This window comes from Marmota monax, unplaced genomic scaffold (assembly GCF_021218885.2).
Source record: "Marmota monax isolate L192 unplaced genomic scaffold, Marmota_monax_Labrador192_F-V1.1 WCK01_AAM20220418_F8-fsc00177, whole genome shotgun sequence".
Taxonomy (NCBI): Eukaryota; Metazoa; Chordata; class Mammalia; order Rodentia; family Sciuridae; genus Marmota; species Marmota monax.
Genome location: NW_026694922.1, coordinates 1,755,771 through 1,774,054, shown reverse-complemented (window position 1 = coordinate 1,774,054; position 18,284 = coordinate 1,755,771). Strand labels below are relative to the sequence as shown.

At 43.9% G+C, this 18,284-nt stretch overlaps 1 protein-coding gene across 1 annotated transcript in view; it reads right to left on the bottom strand.

The window, feature by feature from the left end:
• Pitpnb (phosphatidylinositol transfer protein beta) overlaps window positions 1–18,284 on the bottom strand; it is a 63,674-nt gene that overhangs the window by 6,564 nt on the left and 38,826 nt on the right. The window contains exons 8-9 of the mRNA XM_046427256.1: window positions 14,740–14,817; window positions 1,303–1,413 (exon numbers count right to left, since the gene is read on the bottom strand). Of these exons, the coding sequence (XP_046283212.1) occupies window positions 1,303–1,413; window positions 14,740–14,817 (189 nt within the window). The remainder of the gene's footprint in view (window positions 1–1,302; window positions 1,414–14,739; window positions 14,818–18,284) is intronic.

Here is an 18,284-nt window from a genome sequence, read left to right as displayed (position 1 = left end):
GAAAAAAAAAAAAAAAGTGGTGTGCACCACCTGATCCAGCACACTCCTGCTGGACCTGATCTATTTTTACCTTTTCCTAAATGTCAGTGAGCAAAGGCCGACAGGATATTTTTTCTGCTATAAAACTACACACTGTCATTCTTCACCTCTCTGCATTTCAAGGGAGTACTGAGAGGTGGCACAGAAAAAAATGGACTGAGAGAAAGAGAGACCTGGGTTCCTTGGAATAAAGAGGTTTTATTAAATTTAGAATTCTTAGACACTCACCACTAATTTTTCAGTGCTACGTTACTGCCACTACACACACATAAGTGTGTATGTGTTATATATATATATATATATATATATATATATGGCTTATATACATATATATGTCTATATAAAAGCCACGTATACTATAATGGTTTTAACTGCTGAATGACTTAAGCTGTACTCAATGTTCTTGAGAGAAGCGAATGAAAACAGTGAGTACTGCTGAACAATCTTCAGTTTTTCTAACTTTTGTCCATGAACTAACTTTATCGATTACATGTGTGACTTCTGCTTATCGAAACTGGCCTGCTCGTCCAGTCCTCCGCCCTACGAGGAAGGAAGCCAGTGTTCTCGCAGAGCCGGCTGTGGGCCAACAGGCAGCGGGCACTGCGGGGTCCCCGTCCTGTAGCTATGGGGGAGCAGACATAGCTAGTGGTGGGAATCAGAAATATAACGGGGGCTTCCTTTGAATGATAATGAAATAAACATTCATACTACAGAAAAAGTAAAGACCAGGACACTTTCCTGGTTCCTTGTGGATTTCTAATCAGGTGCATTCTGTCGTTCGTTTGCTTTCGGCACCGAGGTCTGAACCAGGGCTCCGTGAGAGCTGCACAGCGCTCAACCATAATCGGTGCTATGTAAGCGGAGCTCCGCGTCCTCAGAGATCTGAACTACCTATACGTTGCTTTCCCTTTAGTGATAAGGACAAAAAAACAAAAGCCAATTAGGATCTGGGTCCTCAGATCATGTAAAGTTAATTCAGAGTGCCCTGCTCTCATGAGCACCTCTAGGGACCCCCACATGAAGGCACAGTTGTGTGTGTCACAAAGACGGGGTGGGGCAGCGGAACCTTCAGGAGGCAAAGCCTACCCACTCTGGCACCTGTCTTTGTGGTTTCTAAGGATAAAAAGGGCAGAAACTGATTGCACAAATAATTTTCATCTCATAATGGAGGGATAAAAAGTAATAGCAGAAAAAAATCTCCCCCCAGTAGCTACCTCAAATCTGAACCTGGTCCCAAGGCACCACGTTCTCAACAGATGTTACCTTCTGAATGAAGTTCTCCACTTTGCTCTGTAAGCCCCACCACTTGAACTTGATGGTCACTAGCTTGTAGGCACACATCCGAGGGCAGTCAGTGTCGTCTGCCAGCTCCTTCTGCGTGAGGGAAAATGAAAAGGAGAAACGTTAAAACCAACGGTTGTGCGACACAAGCACAGACATATGTGAAGAAAATCAATCACAGTCTCGAGTGTTTAATTCCAGTATGTGGAAATTCAAAATCATTTCTGAAAAAGCAGCAGCCCAACCCCCCTGCTGGGAACAGTCCTCCCACAGACCAAGGGACTTCCATCTGACCTCCAAAATTCAACGGGCATGCTGCTGGGCCTCAACAGCTACTCCTCTCCAGATGCCTTATTAAATACCAACCTCTACTCACATCATGTCAAAAGTGAGCTTTTACTACATATGGATCTTCCTAACGCCAGTACCACACAACCGCCTGTGGAAGTGGTGAGTCACAATAAAATGTCAAGGACCTTCAGTTGTCTGTGCACTGCTGATAAGCTGCACAGATGATATAATATGGATTTTAATTTTCACTAATGATTACATCTCCCAGCTTAAGTGGTGTAGCCAGGGAATGAAACCGAGTCTTGTTCTGGACAACAGGAGTGTGAGGAAAAGGACGAGAGAGAGGTTCAGGGATCAACTGGATTAAGAGAGTCAAAATATAATGTCTGCAACTTATTTTCAGGAGACGACAAGAAAAAAGCAATTAGCAGCAGAAGCCACAGATGTCAGTCACCCTGCGTTCAAAGTATGAAAACTTATTCTTAATGTGTAGGTTTCACCAAAAAATAATTTAAATACCGAATGCAGACGGGTTCCCTGCTCTCATTTCAGTTTTCGGGACAGTTTTGAAATTTCTCACTAAATCACCGTCAGGGGTGGCAACCTGTGGCACTTGTGCCTTCGACCATTAGTTACCGTGGGTATTTTCAGGAGGGGGCTTGTGTGTTCACTTGGGTCCGCTTAGTGGAAGGGTTCTCTTTCAAAGTGGTGTGTGAGGGAGACCCAAACAGTCCTGAGCAGGTCCAGAGGCTGGGACAGGCCCCTGGCAGGAGGCCAGCCCCATATTCCTGCCCTCGGGGCCCCCAGTCTACTGGATAAGGAAGGCACATAGCAAAGAAAATGGGACACAGAGGCCGACTGCAGGGATAGTCTGGGAAAGGACAGTTCCCCAAGCCTAATCCCCAAAGCTGGTGGCCTGTGAGACCATAGTAAACAACAACAAAAGCCCCCAAAATGTCATATTCTGAGGATTAAATAAAGCAGTACATGTTCCATGCTTGGTAGGACTCCAGGGCTTAATACATATTAGTTTCCTCTCTTCTTATTTGTTAGTAGCTTAATTTATCTATTTATTCTTATGTAATGCTGAGGATTGAACCTAGGGCTCTCCGCAGGCCAGGCGAGTGCTCTACCACTGAGCCCCTTATCTGTGACTTTCAATCTTCACACAAGTTTAACCAAATTCTTCTTCATCCAAGTAAACAGTTCAAGTCACGTGCACTGCAGGGACCTCCTGCAGAAACTAAATCACCAAGCCCAAGGTGGGTGCTCCCAAGGTGGGAGCACAACAAAATGCCAGTCACACCAGCTGCCACCGCTGCTTCCTCTTGTCCCAAACCACTTGGGCATCCTGCTCTCAGAACTCCGAATGTGAGCGAAGGTCCTGTCACTCAATTGATTTCAGAAAAGGAGGAATTTCCAGATCTTTACTCAAAGTCCTCAAGGCTATCTTTCATTTATTCGACTATAGAACCACATCACATTTCCCCAAAAGTAGGATGTCCCCATATTTATTTTATTTATTTTTTGTACCAGGGATTGAACTCAGGGACACTCAACCACTGAGCCCCAACCCCATCCCTATTTTGTATTTTATTTAGAGACAGGGTCTCACTGAGCTGCTGAGGGCCTTGCTAAGTTGCCGAGGCTGGCTTTGAACTCGTGATCCTCCTGCCTTATCCGCCGGAGCTACTGGGATTGCAAGTGTGCACCACTGTGCCCAGCTGATGTCCCAGTTTTAAGTGAATCTAGGGATATGCCTATTAAAAAATTCTATCTTGTTATCAGTGGGAGTAAAAGTTCTGTGGAGTCCTGCATGACTAGCTTTCCTCAGGATTCTGTTCTAATGTAACATTTCACCTGATGTTTTGTTTTACCGAGAGACAGGTTCAAGGCTGTCCTTGAACTCAGGATCCTCCTGCCTCAGCTTCCCGAGTAGCTGGGATTCAGGTGCACATTACTGTGCCTGACTCATCTTCTGAGCCTGGTAAGGGGTTGAATCAAGGAGGTAACATCAGCAAGCATTAAAAAAAAAAAAAAAAAAATGACATCACGCTGTCCCTTTGTAGGTGAGTTCCACATGAACAGAGCGAGCTGGCTGGCCTAGTTCCATTTTCCCATGAACTCTCCCACCTCACTAGAGTGCCTGTGAGATTCAGCCAGTGGATGTGTGAACACAGACACGGGGATGAGTAGGTGCTTCAACCAGGGTTCAGTGGGCACCATTTACACTTCCACCCATGAGAGGTTCTGTCAGGGCACCTGAACATGGCTTAAAGAAAAGACCACGATTGGGGGCTGGAATTGTGGCTCAGCGGTAGAGCACTCGCCTAGCACAGGGGCCCGGGTTCGATCCTACTAGCACCACATAAAAATAAAGGCATTGTGTTGTGTCCATCTACACCTAAAAATAAATATTAAAAAAAAAAAAAAGACCACAATTACGTGTACACACAGCAATGACCCCCTCCCCCACTGTCCTTGGTGTCGGTCATCTCTTTCAGAGGGGACACACCTCCTGTTGTGGATGTTGTGGCCCTGGGCCAAAAATGGCACACTGGCATCTCTCCCTCATTTTTCTTGGTGCCGGGGATCCCACCTAGGAGCACTTTAGCCACTGAGCTTCATCCCTTGTCCCTTTGTTTATTTTTTTAGTTTTGAAATGCGGTCTTGCTAAGTTGCTGAGGCTGGCCTCGAACTTGTGATTCTCCTGCCTCAGTCACTGGAATTACAGGAGTGTGTTGCCGCGCCCAGCCCAGCTCGCTCTCTTCTTGTCCTGCAAGTCCCTGGCACCAAGTTGAGTCTGGTGTGTGGAGTGGTCAACAGGCCTTCCGTGAGCAGTCGCTAGCTTCGGAGGCTCAGCTTTGCTGAAATAAGGACTGTCTTCCGGAGATGATCTTTCAATAAGCACTGAGCTCATCCCGAGGAGCTTTCCGACCCAGGCGACAGGACTTGTATATGTGTGGAAGGAATATGGAACTTGAACTGTGAAGTCCAGCCTGCAGTGCCACCCTAGGAGCTCCCATCACACACTCACTTCCTGCACTCACTTCCTGTGTGACCGGCAGGATCTTTGACCTCTGCGAGCCTCGCTCCTCTGGCAGGAGCAGGCAGGGCAGCTGGACTTAGCAGTTTTCTTCATTTTCTGCTGAGGTGAAACTGAAAGCAGGGTTGAGTGAACTTGGCTCCTCAAGGGTCAGGGTCGACCCAGGACTACGGATTATAAACACACGTGTCCTTTACATTCAAAGACTTATCTTAAAACTTGCTGGAATCTTATTTTTATTCTATAGTATGTTTTGGCTTACTAAAACACCCACCTACCTTCCCAGGCTGGATCTCCTCTCTAGCTGACATCGATCCCTCTTACTGATTAACCCCAAGACACCTTCCAGATAGAACATTCAAAGGTCCTTCCTTGAACCTGGGGCTGGTGACAGCTTCTGAAACCCCAAGCACTAGACACCGTTCTCCACAAAAACCTCGGATGTTCCTGGTGGAATACCAACTCTTCAGAATTCTACCCCAATTTTATAAAAACACAGGAGGAAGAATGGTTCTAATTAAGTGTTAGCAAAATGCTGTACAAACACGCCTCTGCCCAACTCGGGTTCCAAGCACGGAGAGCACATATGTGAAGCCAGCAACTAACCAGGTTTGTTCATCTCATACTTTCTATTAGATCTGGGGAAGAGGCTCAAATCAATTAAGTTAATGCTGGCAATTTATTAGGTAATATTGTTCTCTAAAGCTATTTTAAAAACTAAGCAATGAAACAAAAAAAGCAACAGTTCTCTAAGATGTATATTCATTCTCAATCTACTTTTTGTTTTCCATCCACTTTAAAAGTAATTATTAAAAAACAATACAAATTATTCAGGGAATAATGTGTAAACCAACCAAAGTTCAAACAGATAAAAAGCCTGCTACCTTTAATTTCTGGTCTCTTTCCCACAGTATTGATAGCTCACATAGGAGGCACAAAAAGTAACTTCCAGAACCACAATCCCAAACAGCCCCAAGAGAAAGCTGAGCACACACAAGCTGCACATTTCTTCAATTGTTTTTGCATAAACACAGTATTTAAGGTCTCACCCAATCCTGCACGTGACTTATAGGAGTCATCTCTTTTTCTGAGCTATGGCCTTTGAACTCCTGATTAAATTAAGGACAGGGATTTAAAAATCCTCCATACTAGATGACAAAACAGAAAACCGTGAAACTGCCCATACTTGCTCGGTAAACAAAGCCTGGAAGAACCCTTTTGGTGCGTCTTTCTGGGAAGAAATCTAATACTATGTAATAAAGTCTTAAAGCTGTTTATATCCTACCACAGACCCTTTAATCTGGTATTTTCACTTTCAAAAATGTACCCTCTTCATCAGGTAAGGAAACAGCAACACCCTAGATTTATATGTAACAGCAAAACCCCTATACTTATTAATTATTAACCTCAACACCCACTAAGAGAGAGTGGTGAAATACTTCAACAGCCTTCCAAACAATGGGCCATTATGCAGAGAGCCATTAAAGGCCATCTTTCAAAGAACAGCTCACAATGTGTGTTGGGGGGGGGGGGCATTAATATAAATAAGGTATCTGTATATGGTAAAAACATTTGTAACAAAATAAACTACAGGAATCATGAAATATACCAATAGTAGTAATTAAATGATGAAAATAACAAATGATTTTTATTTTCTTTTGAGTATGATTTCTTACTTTCAAAACTCCCCATATTTTATCATGGAGAGGAAACTATGTTTAAAAAAAATTGGCTCTAAAGAATGTGTTGGCACACAGCCACATATTTTAGGACAAAGATTTACTTTGCCCTAAGTTATCTGGGTACTACTTCAAATTTTAATTCTTCTTTAATGATAAACAATTTAAAGGTTTTTCTGCTTTTTTTATGTTTAATAAATCAAAGCTACATGAAATCAAACTAAAAAAGTTGAATTAAGATTATTTAACAGACAAATCTTAGTTCAGTTCATATTTAATTTTTCCTAAAAATAGCCACAAGGTGTATAAGCAAAGAAAAATAGAACCAACCCTTCAGGGTCATCAGAAACATTCTTTTGAAGAAACATGTAACCTTCAGTGTGAAAAATCTCACTGGGGCAAATATTTGGAATCCCACAGGAACCAAAAAAGTTCTGGCATGTGTACCCAGCCCCTAGGAGCTCAGTCAGGGGTTAGAAGAAGCCTTCTTTTTGGTCTTAAACAATACCACCTTTTCTGATTCATTCTTCTTCATTGCTTAAAAAATAACCCCCAAACCAGCAGGGCCTGGGGTGTCCCTGTGGTCTCAGCTACTGAGAAGGCTGAAGCAGGAGGATTGCTCACTTGAGCCTAGAGGTCTGAGGCCAGCCGTAGACAACATAGTGAGACTCCCCTCCAGATCTGAAAGAGTCAAAATCTGAATTCAGATATGAATTCCAATTCAGCCCAACCTCACATTCCCTTATCTTATAAGGCAAGACAGTTAAAATTAATTCTCCTAATCTAGGAACAGACAAAATTATTTTGCTGATAAATGAATTTTATAGAGATGAAAGCATGAAAATTTCAAAGGCCAATTTTTAAAGAAGGTAAAGACTCACTAGTTACAAAAAGGAGCAATCAGAAGTATATGAGATTGGAGTCATGGGCTAGCAGAAGTATCCCAAGTTATAACTCTTTTCCACATAATTTAAATTTCATCAGTAATATAGCAAGAACTGGTTGGTTCTGAAACGTTTCCAAAATTGTATTTAAATAGTTTGTATATTCACTGAATTCCTTACATTTCATTTACTAACTATAAATAAAGCTCAGAAACTCAAATCATGTTTTTAATTTAACGAGGACTATTAGGTTACCCTAAGGTATGTGGATGAGGCCTATAGGGGAGGAACATGGCTGGAACCACACAGTGTAACCAAACACACACGCGGCATGCAAATGGGATGGGGAGCAATCAGCCCACGCTGTCCATGAGAACTAGTTTCTTGAATCGGTGACAAAAATATACAAACGTAAAAAGATTAAAAAAAAAAAAAGGCATTCTGGAAACTAGTTTTTTAAAAACGCAGTCCTTTTGCAGTCTCGTGAGACCTGTCAACTTTACATATACTTATTCTGCTTTAAAAATGTGTTGGGGTAGGGCTGGGGTTGTGGCTCAGAGGTAGAGCACTTGCCTAGCGCGTGTGAGGCCCTGGGTTCAGTCCTCAGCACCACATAAAAATAAATAAATAAAATGAAGTTATTGTGCCCAACTACAACTAAATATTTTTTAAAAAAATGTGTTGGGGTAAACACGGACCAGTATGTGGTCCACAAAACCAACTAGTACGTCACAAAGACACAAGAGCTTCTAAGAGGTCCACACTCCCTTCATATTGTGATTCTTCGATTCCAGGTAATCCGAATGTTCGATTCTGGCAGCCACTCTGTAATGTCAAGTTTCCCTTCCAGAGTTCATTAAGAAAGTCCCAAGAGATACACTGCCAGGGCAGGTGCCAGTGCGTGCATCAGTAAACATCAACAAGAGGTCACAGAATACATGTTAGGTATGTGCACTGAAATTTCAAGTGAAACCCCAATTTTCCAACTCAGCCATTCTCTCAATTTTATTCAGATAGCTGTTTATTTTTTGGTGGCCTTCTGGACAGATCCATGTTAAATATTTACATTTTTCTAAGTACACAGCGAATCCGACCTTTAATTGACTTTTATTTGGTGTAAGACAGTTAACGTGAATCTAGCAAACACTTACTAAGCACCTTCTACGAGCACAGCTCTGTACTGGCCACTGCCACATATCAAGATAGGGAAGATGCAAAGTCTATGGTCTAACATTTGAGAAAGAGGAGGTGAGAAAAGTTAGACAGCACGAACCAATCACCACTTGATGCGGGACACATCAAGTGCCACGAGAAGGTCATGCATGAGACCCTTCGGGGGTCAGAGGCCAGAGAGTCCCATCTGCTTGGGTAAATGGGGCATGTTAAAAAGCAGAAATAGGGCTGGGGCTCAGTGGCAGAGCACTTGCCTAGCATGGGTGAAGCACTGGGTTTGATCCTCAGCGCCGCGTATAAATAAATAAATACACAAAATAAAGGTCCACCGACAACTAAAATGAATGAATGAATGAATAAATAAATGCAGAAGTAAAATATGACAAAGGTTCAAAAAGTTAAACTAATAGTAGGTGTCACAATCATTTTACAAAAACAGGCAAAATGAAATTCAGATAGAAAAGCTTCCAGCCTGGGAAAGGATAATCAATCACACTTTTCTAGACTTACCCCCACCACACCCCCTCCCATACTGGGGATTGAACCCAAGGACTCTCTACCACTGAGCAACATCCCCAGCCATTCTTATTTTTTATTTTTAGACAGGGTCTTGCTAGGTCACTTAAGGCCTTGTAGAGGCTGGTCTCAAACTTGTGATCCTCTTTTGTCAACCTCCTGAGTGGCAAGGATTTCAGTCATGCACTGCCACACCGGGCTTCCAACCTTAATTTTTGTGTGGTTCAATCTATTTTAGTTACCAGGACTATGACATGTGCTGCATGTTTGTGTTCATTCACTGTGGAAGAGACACATGTACAAGTGAAACCACAAGTTCACATTCAAATGCAACTCATGAAGAAGACTTGTGTTCCTGACAGTGTCAGGAAGAGGCTCTGCAAGAGGCCCCCGGGGGCAAGTCCCTCAGCCGGCATCCAAGCCTGGTTTCTGCATTCAGCTCCGCCAAGAAACAGGGACATTAAGTGGCCAAGATAAGCTACAACTAATCATGTCTCTCAGGCCCTTGGATTCTTGGAGACCTGGCATGGCTTGTTTTGGCATCCTGCGCGGAAGTTAACACAATACTTAAAAAGTACTAAACGTATTTAAAAAATTTAACCAAAATAAACAAGTCGCCAACCCTGGAACTCAAAAATAAATGTCAAACAGCACATGAAACAAAGAAACCCAGCGGTGACTGTAGGTCCAAATGATTACACTTTGTCTAAAACATGGCCTAACCAGAAACTAACCATGGAGCCTCTCTGGGTCCCCCACCAAGGGTTTCAAACCTAAGATCACAGGTGGGAAGAGATTTTCAAGCACCTTCACGTCTTTCCCAACCCTCACAGGCATCCTGTTCTGAGACATGAGCGCACCATCAGTCTTTCCTACTAGGGTGGCCACCAAGAAGAGGACACTGCCCAGGAGCCACCAGTTTCTGGTCTCTTTCCTGCCAGTCACAGCAGGAAGACGACTTCCACAGCTGGGCGTTAACGCCTTGCTCAGGGCCGCTTTCTCTTCTTCTCTCCCTAGGCTGCATTCTCTTCACCTTAGGCTACTGGTGACCAAGGCTACTACCACCTCCTCACAGATGGAGGACAGGGAGAGAGAGGAACCTCTGTATCTCTGCCACAAAATGGCGGCCCTTCTCTGCTATGGTGGGTCCAGAATGGCCACTACTGCTTTTCTAAAACAATCTGAAATGTGACTAAGCAGGTAAACAGAACGGGAGGCCGAAAGGCCACGCTCCAGCGGTTGGAGCTCTGTCTCAGACTAAGGCGAACAACGAAGACAGACAGCACACGCCTTTATGATTAAAAAGAGCACACACAGGAAGAGAATGTCCCAGCCACCATAATTTCTGGATCAACTTCTTAGTTGACCCTTGCTCTCATCCTTCAATGTTCAGTGAGACTCCCAAGACACGCTGAGCACTCAAAGGGGCAGACACTTCAGCAAAGCCTCCTACAAAGACCTTTAGAGGCCTGATGATTAACTTTTGTACATATGTAGACACAGGAGCTTAAGTCTTCATGGCTGGCTTAAATGAAGAAAGAAATGAGGCCATGCCATAGGATAAGGATGACACCATAATCTTCAAAGGTAGTATTTCAATTTGTTCAGATGACAACTCCTCACCCAGATCAGAGGCAGTGAGCTGAAAAGCTAAAGGAATCCACATATGAAACATTTTTGATAAATCATCCAAATAGGTAGTCATGTCACTGTCACAATAAGCAAAGCCCTGGAAAGGTGCAGCAGAAGCATGTACATGTGTATGTACACACACACACACACACACACACACACACGGTGCTGTGGAGAAGCAAGACATTCACATCCATCAGAAACACACAATTCTGCCTTGAAGCAAAAACTTCCATCAGGTTACACGTTGCTCTCCCATTACTATGCACGGTCACTCATCAAGTGTTGAACCCTAAGTAACAAAATAAAATTCATGTGCTCAGAATTTCAAAAATTTGTTCTTCAGAGGGAAAAATGAATGTGCAACTAAGGTCTGCATCTCTGGGTCTGTAGTTTTAAAAAACAAAAGCTACTGTATCATATCATAGTTTTGTTTTTTTTTTTGTTTTTTTTTAAATGTGCACTTAACAAAGGTGGAAAATACAAAAATCTTCTCCTGGTCAGGGAAGCTCTCCACTGGGAGACCCTCTGCCCTGTGCCTGAGCCACACCCAGCCCTCACTGAGCCTAGAGGCACAGGGTGACTGACAGGCGACCCGGAACATGTTTGGCAACCCCAGATACTCCACCGAGGGAACTTGAGGCAGCAGACAGGGACCAGCAAGACCCACGTCAGATTTACAGACGTCACCCATTCCAAGAGATGATGAAGATGGAACAGTCTATTTTCAAAGACAAAAGCAAGACAATGACAAGAGGCAAGGTTCACTGTGTGCATCCTCTGCGCAGGGAACTTGCTCACTGCTCTATCACTCCTTACAGTAACCTTCTGAGGGACTAAGAGCCTCATTTTTGAGATGTGGAAATCGAGGCTCAGATGAAAGGTTATTTTTCCCCCACTAAAAAATTGGTACAACATGGTTGCAGATGATGGTGTGACCTGTCACACAGTCACACGTGCACACAACATAACAGGACTCAGACTCTCCTGCACCCCCTTACCATCCCCCCTCCCGTCCCAGCCCCTCTCCTCTCCTGACCTCCCTTCAGTTTTCACCCCACACCCCTTTCTTTTCCTTTTTCCACTCCAGCTTCCACATATGAGAAAACACGTGACCCTTGACTCTGAATTTGGTTTATTTCCCCTAACATCATGTTCTCAAGTTCCATCCATTTTCCTGCAAATGACACGATCTCATTTTTCATTATGGCTGAATAAAACATCATTGTGGATATATGCATTTTCTTCATCCATTCATCTGCTGAGGGGCACCTAGGCTGGTTCCACAGGTTGGCTACTGTGATTTGTTGTAACCGCGGGTACACACGTGTCGCTACAGCACGGTGACTTTAACCCTTTGGGCTAAACACCAAGGAGTGGCATAGCTGGGTCATATGGCGTTTCCATCCCTGGTCTTTTGAGGAGCCTCCACGCTGACTTCCACAGCGGCTGTACTAATTGACAGTCCCACCAACAGTGAAACAGTGCCCCCTTTCTCCACCTCATCTCCAGCATTTGTTATTATTTGTATTCTTGATGGCTGCCACTCAGACTGGAGTGAGAAGAAATCTCAGGGTGGTTTTGATTTGCATTTCCCTAATTGCTAAAGATGTTGAATGTGCTGGCCATTTGCATTTAGAGAAGTGTCTGTTTAACTCATTTGCCCACTTATTTGTCTTATTTTTGTGTTGGGTTTTTTTTTGTTTTTTTTTTGAGTTCTTTATATTCTCTAGATATTAATCTGCTGTCAGAAGAGTAGCTTGCAAAGGTTTTCTCTCAGGGTTAAGTTATTTAAGCCATAACTTGTACAGATTTAGTGTTTTTAATTCATCTCCATTAGTGCTCCTGTCACTTATAGATCCCCTGATCATGGGAAATGCACCACTGGTGTAAGAATCATGAAATTCTGACAAATACCAGGCATTCACAGAGCCACACAACTGTCATGGCGCAAAAGCATGCTGGGGGTGGTGATGGTGCACGCGATTGGTGATCTGGGGGCCACTGGATTAAGAGTGAGATTCTACTGCAACTCTACACCTTACACACGTAAGACTAGCACAGAATCAGGTGACATTATGCTGCTGCTTCTACAACTCCTGTTTCTCTGGCCACATCCTCATGTGTAAAATGAAGCAGCTGTACTTGCCCCAGAGGAAAGTCGTGAAGATTAAATGTGACCTTGCTGAGTGCCCACCAAGGATGCCTCTCCCTTTATCCAGTCTAGTGCAGACAGGCAGTAAAGACTGCAAAACTGAGAGGGAACACCAGCATGGAATACACAGGAAAAGTTTTTTGAGATCACAGGGGCTGGGACGTAGTTCGGTAGCGGGGTGCCTGCCAAGCATGTGTGAGGCACGAGGTTCGATCACCTGCCCCCACAAAACAAAAACACCACCAGAGGTTGAAGATTCACTCCTGGCCTTGAATCCTCCTTGGAATGTGGACTGGTAAGGTGCAAACTTCTGCTGAGCGCGCAGATGGGGTGGCCCACAGGCCTTCTGAAGGGCTGCAGACCCAGCGCCCGGCACTCACAACCCCGTGCCTCGGGTCCAGAACAGGATTTCCTCTGCCTTCCTCCCATAGCTACATGTATGTCTTCCTGATCCCTCCTCTTATTTAGGAAGTATAGCATGCTTCAACTGTCATCATTCACCAGGGTTAAAATCATATTATTTCTAAAGACCGAACCTATTCCAAAAATTTAAATAATCATTAATATTGAAAGACAAAGCAATGTTAATCAATGCGTATATTCTAAGTTCTTAAAAGTCAACAGTCAGGTAAAAGTCCCAGCATCCAATACGTCTGTGACCTGTTATATAATTAGGAGTTGCCACAGGAAAAATCTGAAACCAAGAGCTAAACCCACCTCGGCATGCAACATCGCCTTTTAAAATCTACACCTGAAACATTGACACTCTGAAGAAGATTCAGAACTTAGTTCCCCTCCAAGCCTCAACTCACGCTCCTCTATGTTCTGCAGAAGCAGCACCAGCTGAAGTCAGTACGCGCTGGAGCAGGACGCCCCAGCACAGCGAAGGCGGCCTCGGGAAGCCACTGGGGGGCCTGCTCCTCCGTTCAGAGGGAGCCCGGGGCCTGGAGCAGAAGCCTGGAAAGGGTGGGAACAATCTGCAGATCCACCAGAGTGAACTTAGATCATGCACGCTGAGTCGGCTCTTTAATTTGTAAGTGGCATAGAGCACACTCTGGGGTTCGCATTTCCAGCCATGGTCATTAAGCTGGGAGAATTCTGAACTGAACTCTGCCCAGAGGACAAACGCGAATATGAAATCAACCACGAGTTATTTCTTGTAAACCAAGTCAGACTCATTCCTCCTTTTGGCTGATGCACCAGACGGTCCACAAAACACTCTTGACACTGATGGAGAACCGCTCCATGAGTTATCTGAGTTATCGGTGGGGGTGTCAGAATAATCCTCTCCCTATTAGCAACAACCAGCACCTAGACGCCCTTTACAGATGCCCTGGACCAGGGGCACTGTGTACAGCCTGGTGACCAAGTCAACCCTGTGGGTGGAAAATCTGCTCAGGGCAGGTTCAGGTCCTTCAGCTCTTCTTCTCCTGTCAAATTAGCTGTCATAACTTGCCGTCAACGCTTGGTCTGTCATTTCGTTGAGTGCAGAGCTTTCGAGTGCATTATGCTTCCACGGCAATTCAAATCACCACCTGGCCACTGTGTCTCACTTCCATGAGGACAGTAAGGGTGCCCCCTTTATCCAAAAACAACTACTTGCCACAAAAAGTGCTCTCTCGAGTCCTGCTTTCCAAAAATGTAACTATTCAAAGGGCAGGAACATGAGCTTGGATGAAGCAAACCTGTTCAATTTTTACTAAAACTAAACTTAAACCATAAGCCTTCATTTAACATGGATTTTTGTACTGTTTCAAGTCTCAAAAGAGAACGTTACAGCCCCCAAAGACTAAATCACTTGTCTCTTTTAAGAGTTATCAGAATAGCATTATACTGAAAGTGACAGTCCGGCTCTGCTCTGTTTGTTAATGCAGCACAGACTTGCTGGCCAATTGCAACTGGTCCTAAGTCCTTATCACAAATAAAATAATTTTTGTGCCATTTCTATTTTTCACTTAAACATCCCCAGCTTTCCAAGACTCAGGACCTGTCAAGTGCTCTGTTGCCAAGACTCTGCCTGTCAGAAAGGTCAGCCTCCAGTACCTTCCAGTTGGGTCCCAGAGGGCCTCTCTTGGTCTTGACTGACTGGAATAATGCTGGGTCTTCATCAGTTTTATAGTCCTGTAAAGAAAAACAGAATCAGAGGCTGAAAAGAAAACCAGAAAAAACCCTTTAACCTTACCAGAACAGCCCTCTTTGCAGCTACCAAAACTCATTCAACTTCCTGTGCTTTTGCACGCAAGTAGTAAAATACTCCTGCATGCAATTAAGTTTGCAGTTTATTCTCTTTGCTTTAAACTTTTATCTTAGGCAACATGGCTACAAAATAACAAGTAATAAAAGTCCTGATCAGCAATCCACCATGACTGGTTACCAGACAGCTATCTGAGAACGAATCTGCCAACACTTTTCAACAGTCTCAGCATTTTGATACACAGGTAATCACATTCAAGAAATAAAACACACCACCTCATCTTCAACAACACCTGCAGATGGCTGTCCTGGACTCCTAATGTCCAGAGAGAACGTCCCCTGTGACACAGACCAGAAGTACCAACAGCGTCCCCCTATCTCTCCTATGGTGAGGTCTGCTCTGGATAGCTCCAGTTCTTGGTCAACCTCTCCAAAGAGGTTGTTTTCAGAGAGCTGTAGGAGGCACAGATCTGGGTTCCTCAAGGAAGAAGGACTACATTCCTGTCAGCCTCTCACTGTCAAAGACAGTAAAGGTCAGGTGTCATGGGACTGCCACAGCTATATCACGCCACAGAGGAAGGGCGCTAAACTCTAGACTTTATTCAAGGTTCTAGTGCATGTAAATTTCATTTGCCTTAATCCCCTATTCCTGACAGAATGGAGAAAATAAAAGGAGTAAATCTTTTCTCACCTATCTGCTTTATAAAAGTTCTTGTCATTACGCACATATACATACTCTAAGGATAGAAATAAAAAATTATTTGTGAAGTGCCAAAAATAAACAAGCTGTAGCCATGCGTAGGGTGATGCATGCCTATCATGCCAGCAACTCAGGAGGCTAAGGCAGGAGGATCTCAAGTTTAAGACCAGCCTCAGTTGCCGCAGTCTGGCTGGGCACAAATCACAAGCCACTCAAGCAGGAACAAAGTTTATTTCTGAACTCCACCAGCACACTCCACACAAGCTCCCCAGGAACTCTCCCGAATGCTACCCACACGGCTCCTCCAGGAACACCACACCCCAACTGGAACTCCCTCTCCCGGAACTTCCCCAACCAATGCGAACTCCCCAGGCAATCCTGGGGACAGTAAAGGTCTAATATACAATTGAATCAATCCAGCATCATCCTGCCTCTCAACCAATACTATTGGCAAAATGCCAGGGGCCATTCCAACTTTGGCTGTGGCTCTCAACACTCAGTAACTTAGCAAGGCCCTGTCTCAAAATTTAAAAAACAGCTGGAGAAATGACTCAGTGGTAAAGCACCCGGGGGTTCAATCCCCAGCAAGTTATAAGGTCAGAGGTAAGTTTAACATACTGCAGAGAGAGGAAGTGTACGGGTGGGGAGTCTCCTTTCCTGGTTTTTTTTTTTTTTTTTTTTTTGCAGCATTTGTAAAGGGACCACTGACTGTGGGGAACATGTCCAGACAAGTCAGGCAGGATACCCTACCTAAAACCACTGTCTGGGAGATGAGGGCAGCTTCAGCACAAAGCAGGCCCTGGACATGAACAAAGATCTAATACCAACCTTTACAAATCAAAGAAAACATGTTGAGAAGCTGCCATTCAAAACTCAATCGCTACTCAGTAAGCGATATGGCATGTTAATTTGTAGGGAGAAAGTTATAAATAAATTATACAAAGAAAAAGAAATGTGAGGGTCAGGGAGAAAATAAAACTTGAAAGAAAGATAATTGGGTAAATATGTGACCTTGAACTTGAAGCCTGGCTCAAGGTTGTCCAGAAGCTACAAAAAAGGCCCCACAATGGGCTAAAAATGTTGACCAAGCAAACTTAGCTGGTGACACCGACTTTTAAGGCTGTAAAAACATGCCATGTGGCACAGCTACGGGCATGAGGTCAGCCAGCATGACGTAGCAACAACACACTGAGAGGAGCTGCCTATGAGGAGTTGGGCAACTGAAATTACTTCGTAAGCCTGGGCTCAGCGCAAAGCGATATTACTGCCAGCAAGTAGGGATCCTTAAATTCCAACTGAGAACTGCACCCTCAAAACTTCACTTGTGATGAAGATTCAGTTGTACAGGTGGTCTTGCGCCTGACTGGCCATGAGAAATAAGTCCCCTGCTGACAGGGACAAGTCTGCCTGTATACAGCACAGCACGGCTGCCAGTGCACAAATGCATCTGATCTTGCTACTAAGGCAGAAAGGACTTTTAGGTGATACCGGCACAATGTTTTCTTTAAAAATTCACATTAATGGTCACATCCCACATCTTTGCAGAAAAAATTCTGGCATAAAATCTGCAACAATCACGTGGTGAAATAAAGTAAATATAAAAAAAAAAACAACTTTTCTTTTAGGTCAGAATAATTAAATTAAGTTTAAATTTAATTAAAACCCTCAATCAGGCTTGCTTTTTCCCCCCAAATTAAAAATTAACATCATATTAAATAATCACTTTCGGCATCATTTCCCTCAATCAAAGCCTATCTACTGAAGAGCTCCACGCAGAGGGGCACACACAGGATGCTGTCAGGGAGAGTCCAAGGGCTCAGAGGAGGAGGCCCAACCAACACATCCCCGACTCCTAGAGAGTCAGGCCAGTTGGAAGAAACAGAGAGACGCAAAAACAAACAAACAAGACAGCCAAACCCCAGGAAGCACATGGAACTGTCACAGAGAGCACAGTGAATTATAGGCAGAATTGGAACCAAATGAAACAGGCAAGAAACCCATTTTTAAAATGAATTTTAAAACATTTAAAAATAGAAAAATCTTACTGTTGGTTGTATTGTAACTAAAATATTTTGATGATTACTTTTTTTTAAAAAAGTGTTATATGGGGCTGGAGATGTGGCTCAAGCGGTAGCGCGCTCGCCTGCCATGCGTGCGGCCTGGGTTCGATCCTCAGCACCACATACAAACAAAGATGTTGTGTCCGCCGAGAACTAAAAAATAAATATTGAAAAATTCTCTCTCTCTCTTTAAAGAAAAAAAAAGTGTTATATATATGTGTGTGTGTGTGTGTGTGTGTGAGTGTGTGTGTGTTTAGCTGTAGACAGACACAATACCTTTATTTATTTATTTTTAAGTGGTGATAAGGGTCGAACCCAGGCCTCACATAGGCCAGGCAAGTGCTCTGCCACTGAGCCCCAGCCCACCCTGAGGGTTAAATTTTAATCATCAGTATAATGTTCCAAAGCCTGGCCAATGTTTGCCAGTTTATCTCACCTGAGGGAAAAATCCTCTTCCCGTTTTTTGCCTATTGACTGGAGAGTGTCATGGCACACCACACTCACGACACTGGTGGTTTTATTTTACAAAACCTGAGCAACTAGGGAGCCTGAAGGAGTGGAACAGTCAATACCATACATTTCCTGCATCCAAGAGGCCATCAGTTACAGGATGCGCCATTATTTTATGTACCATT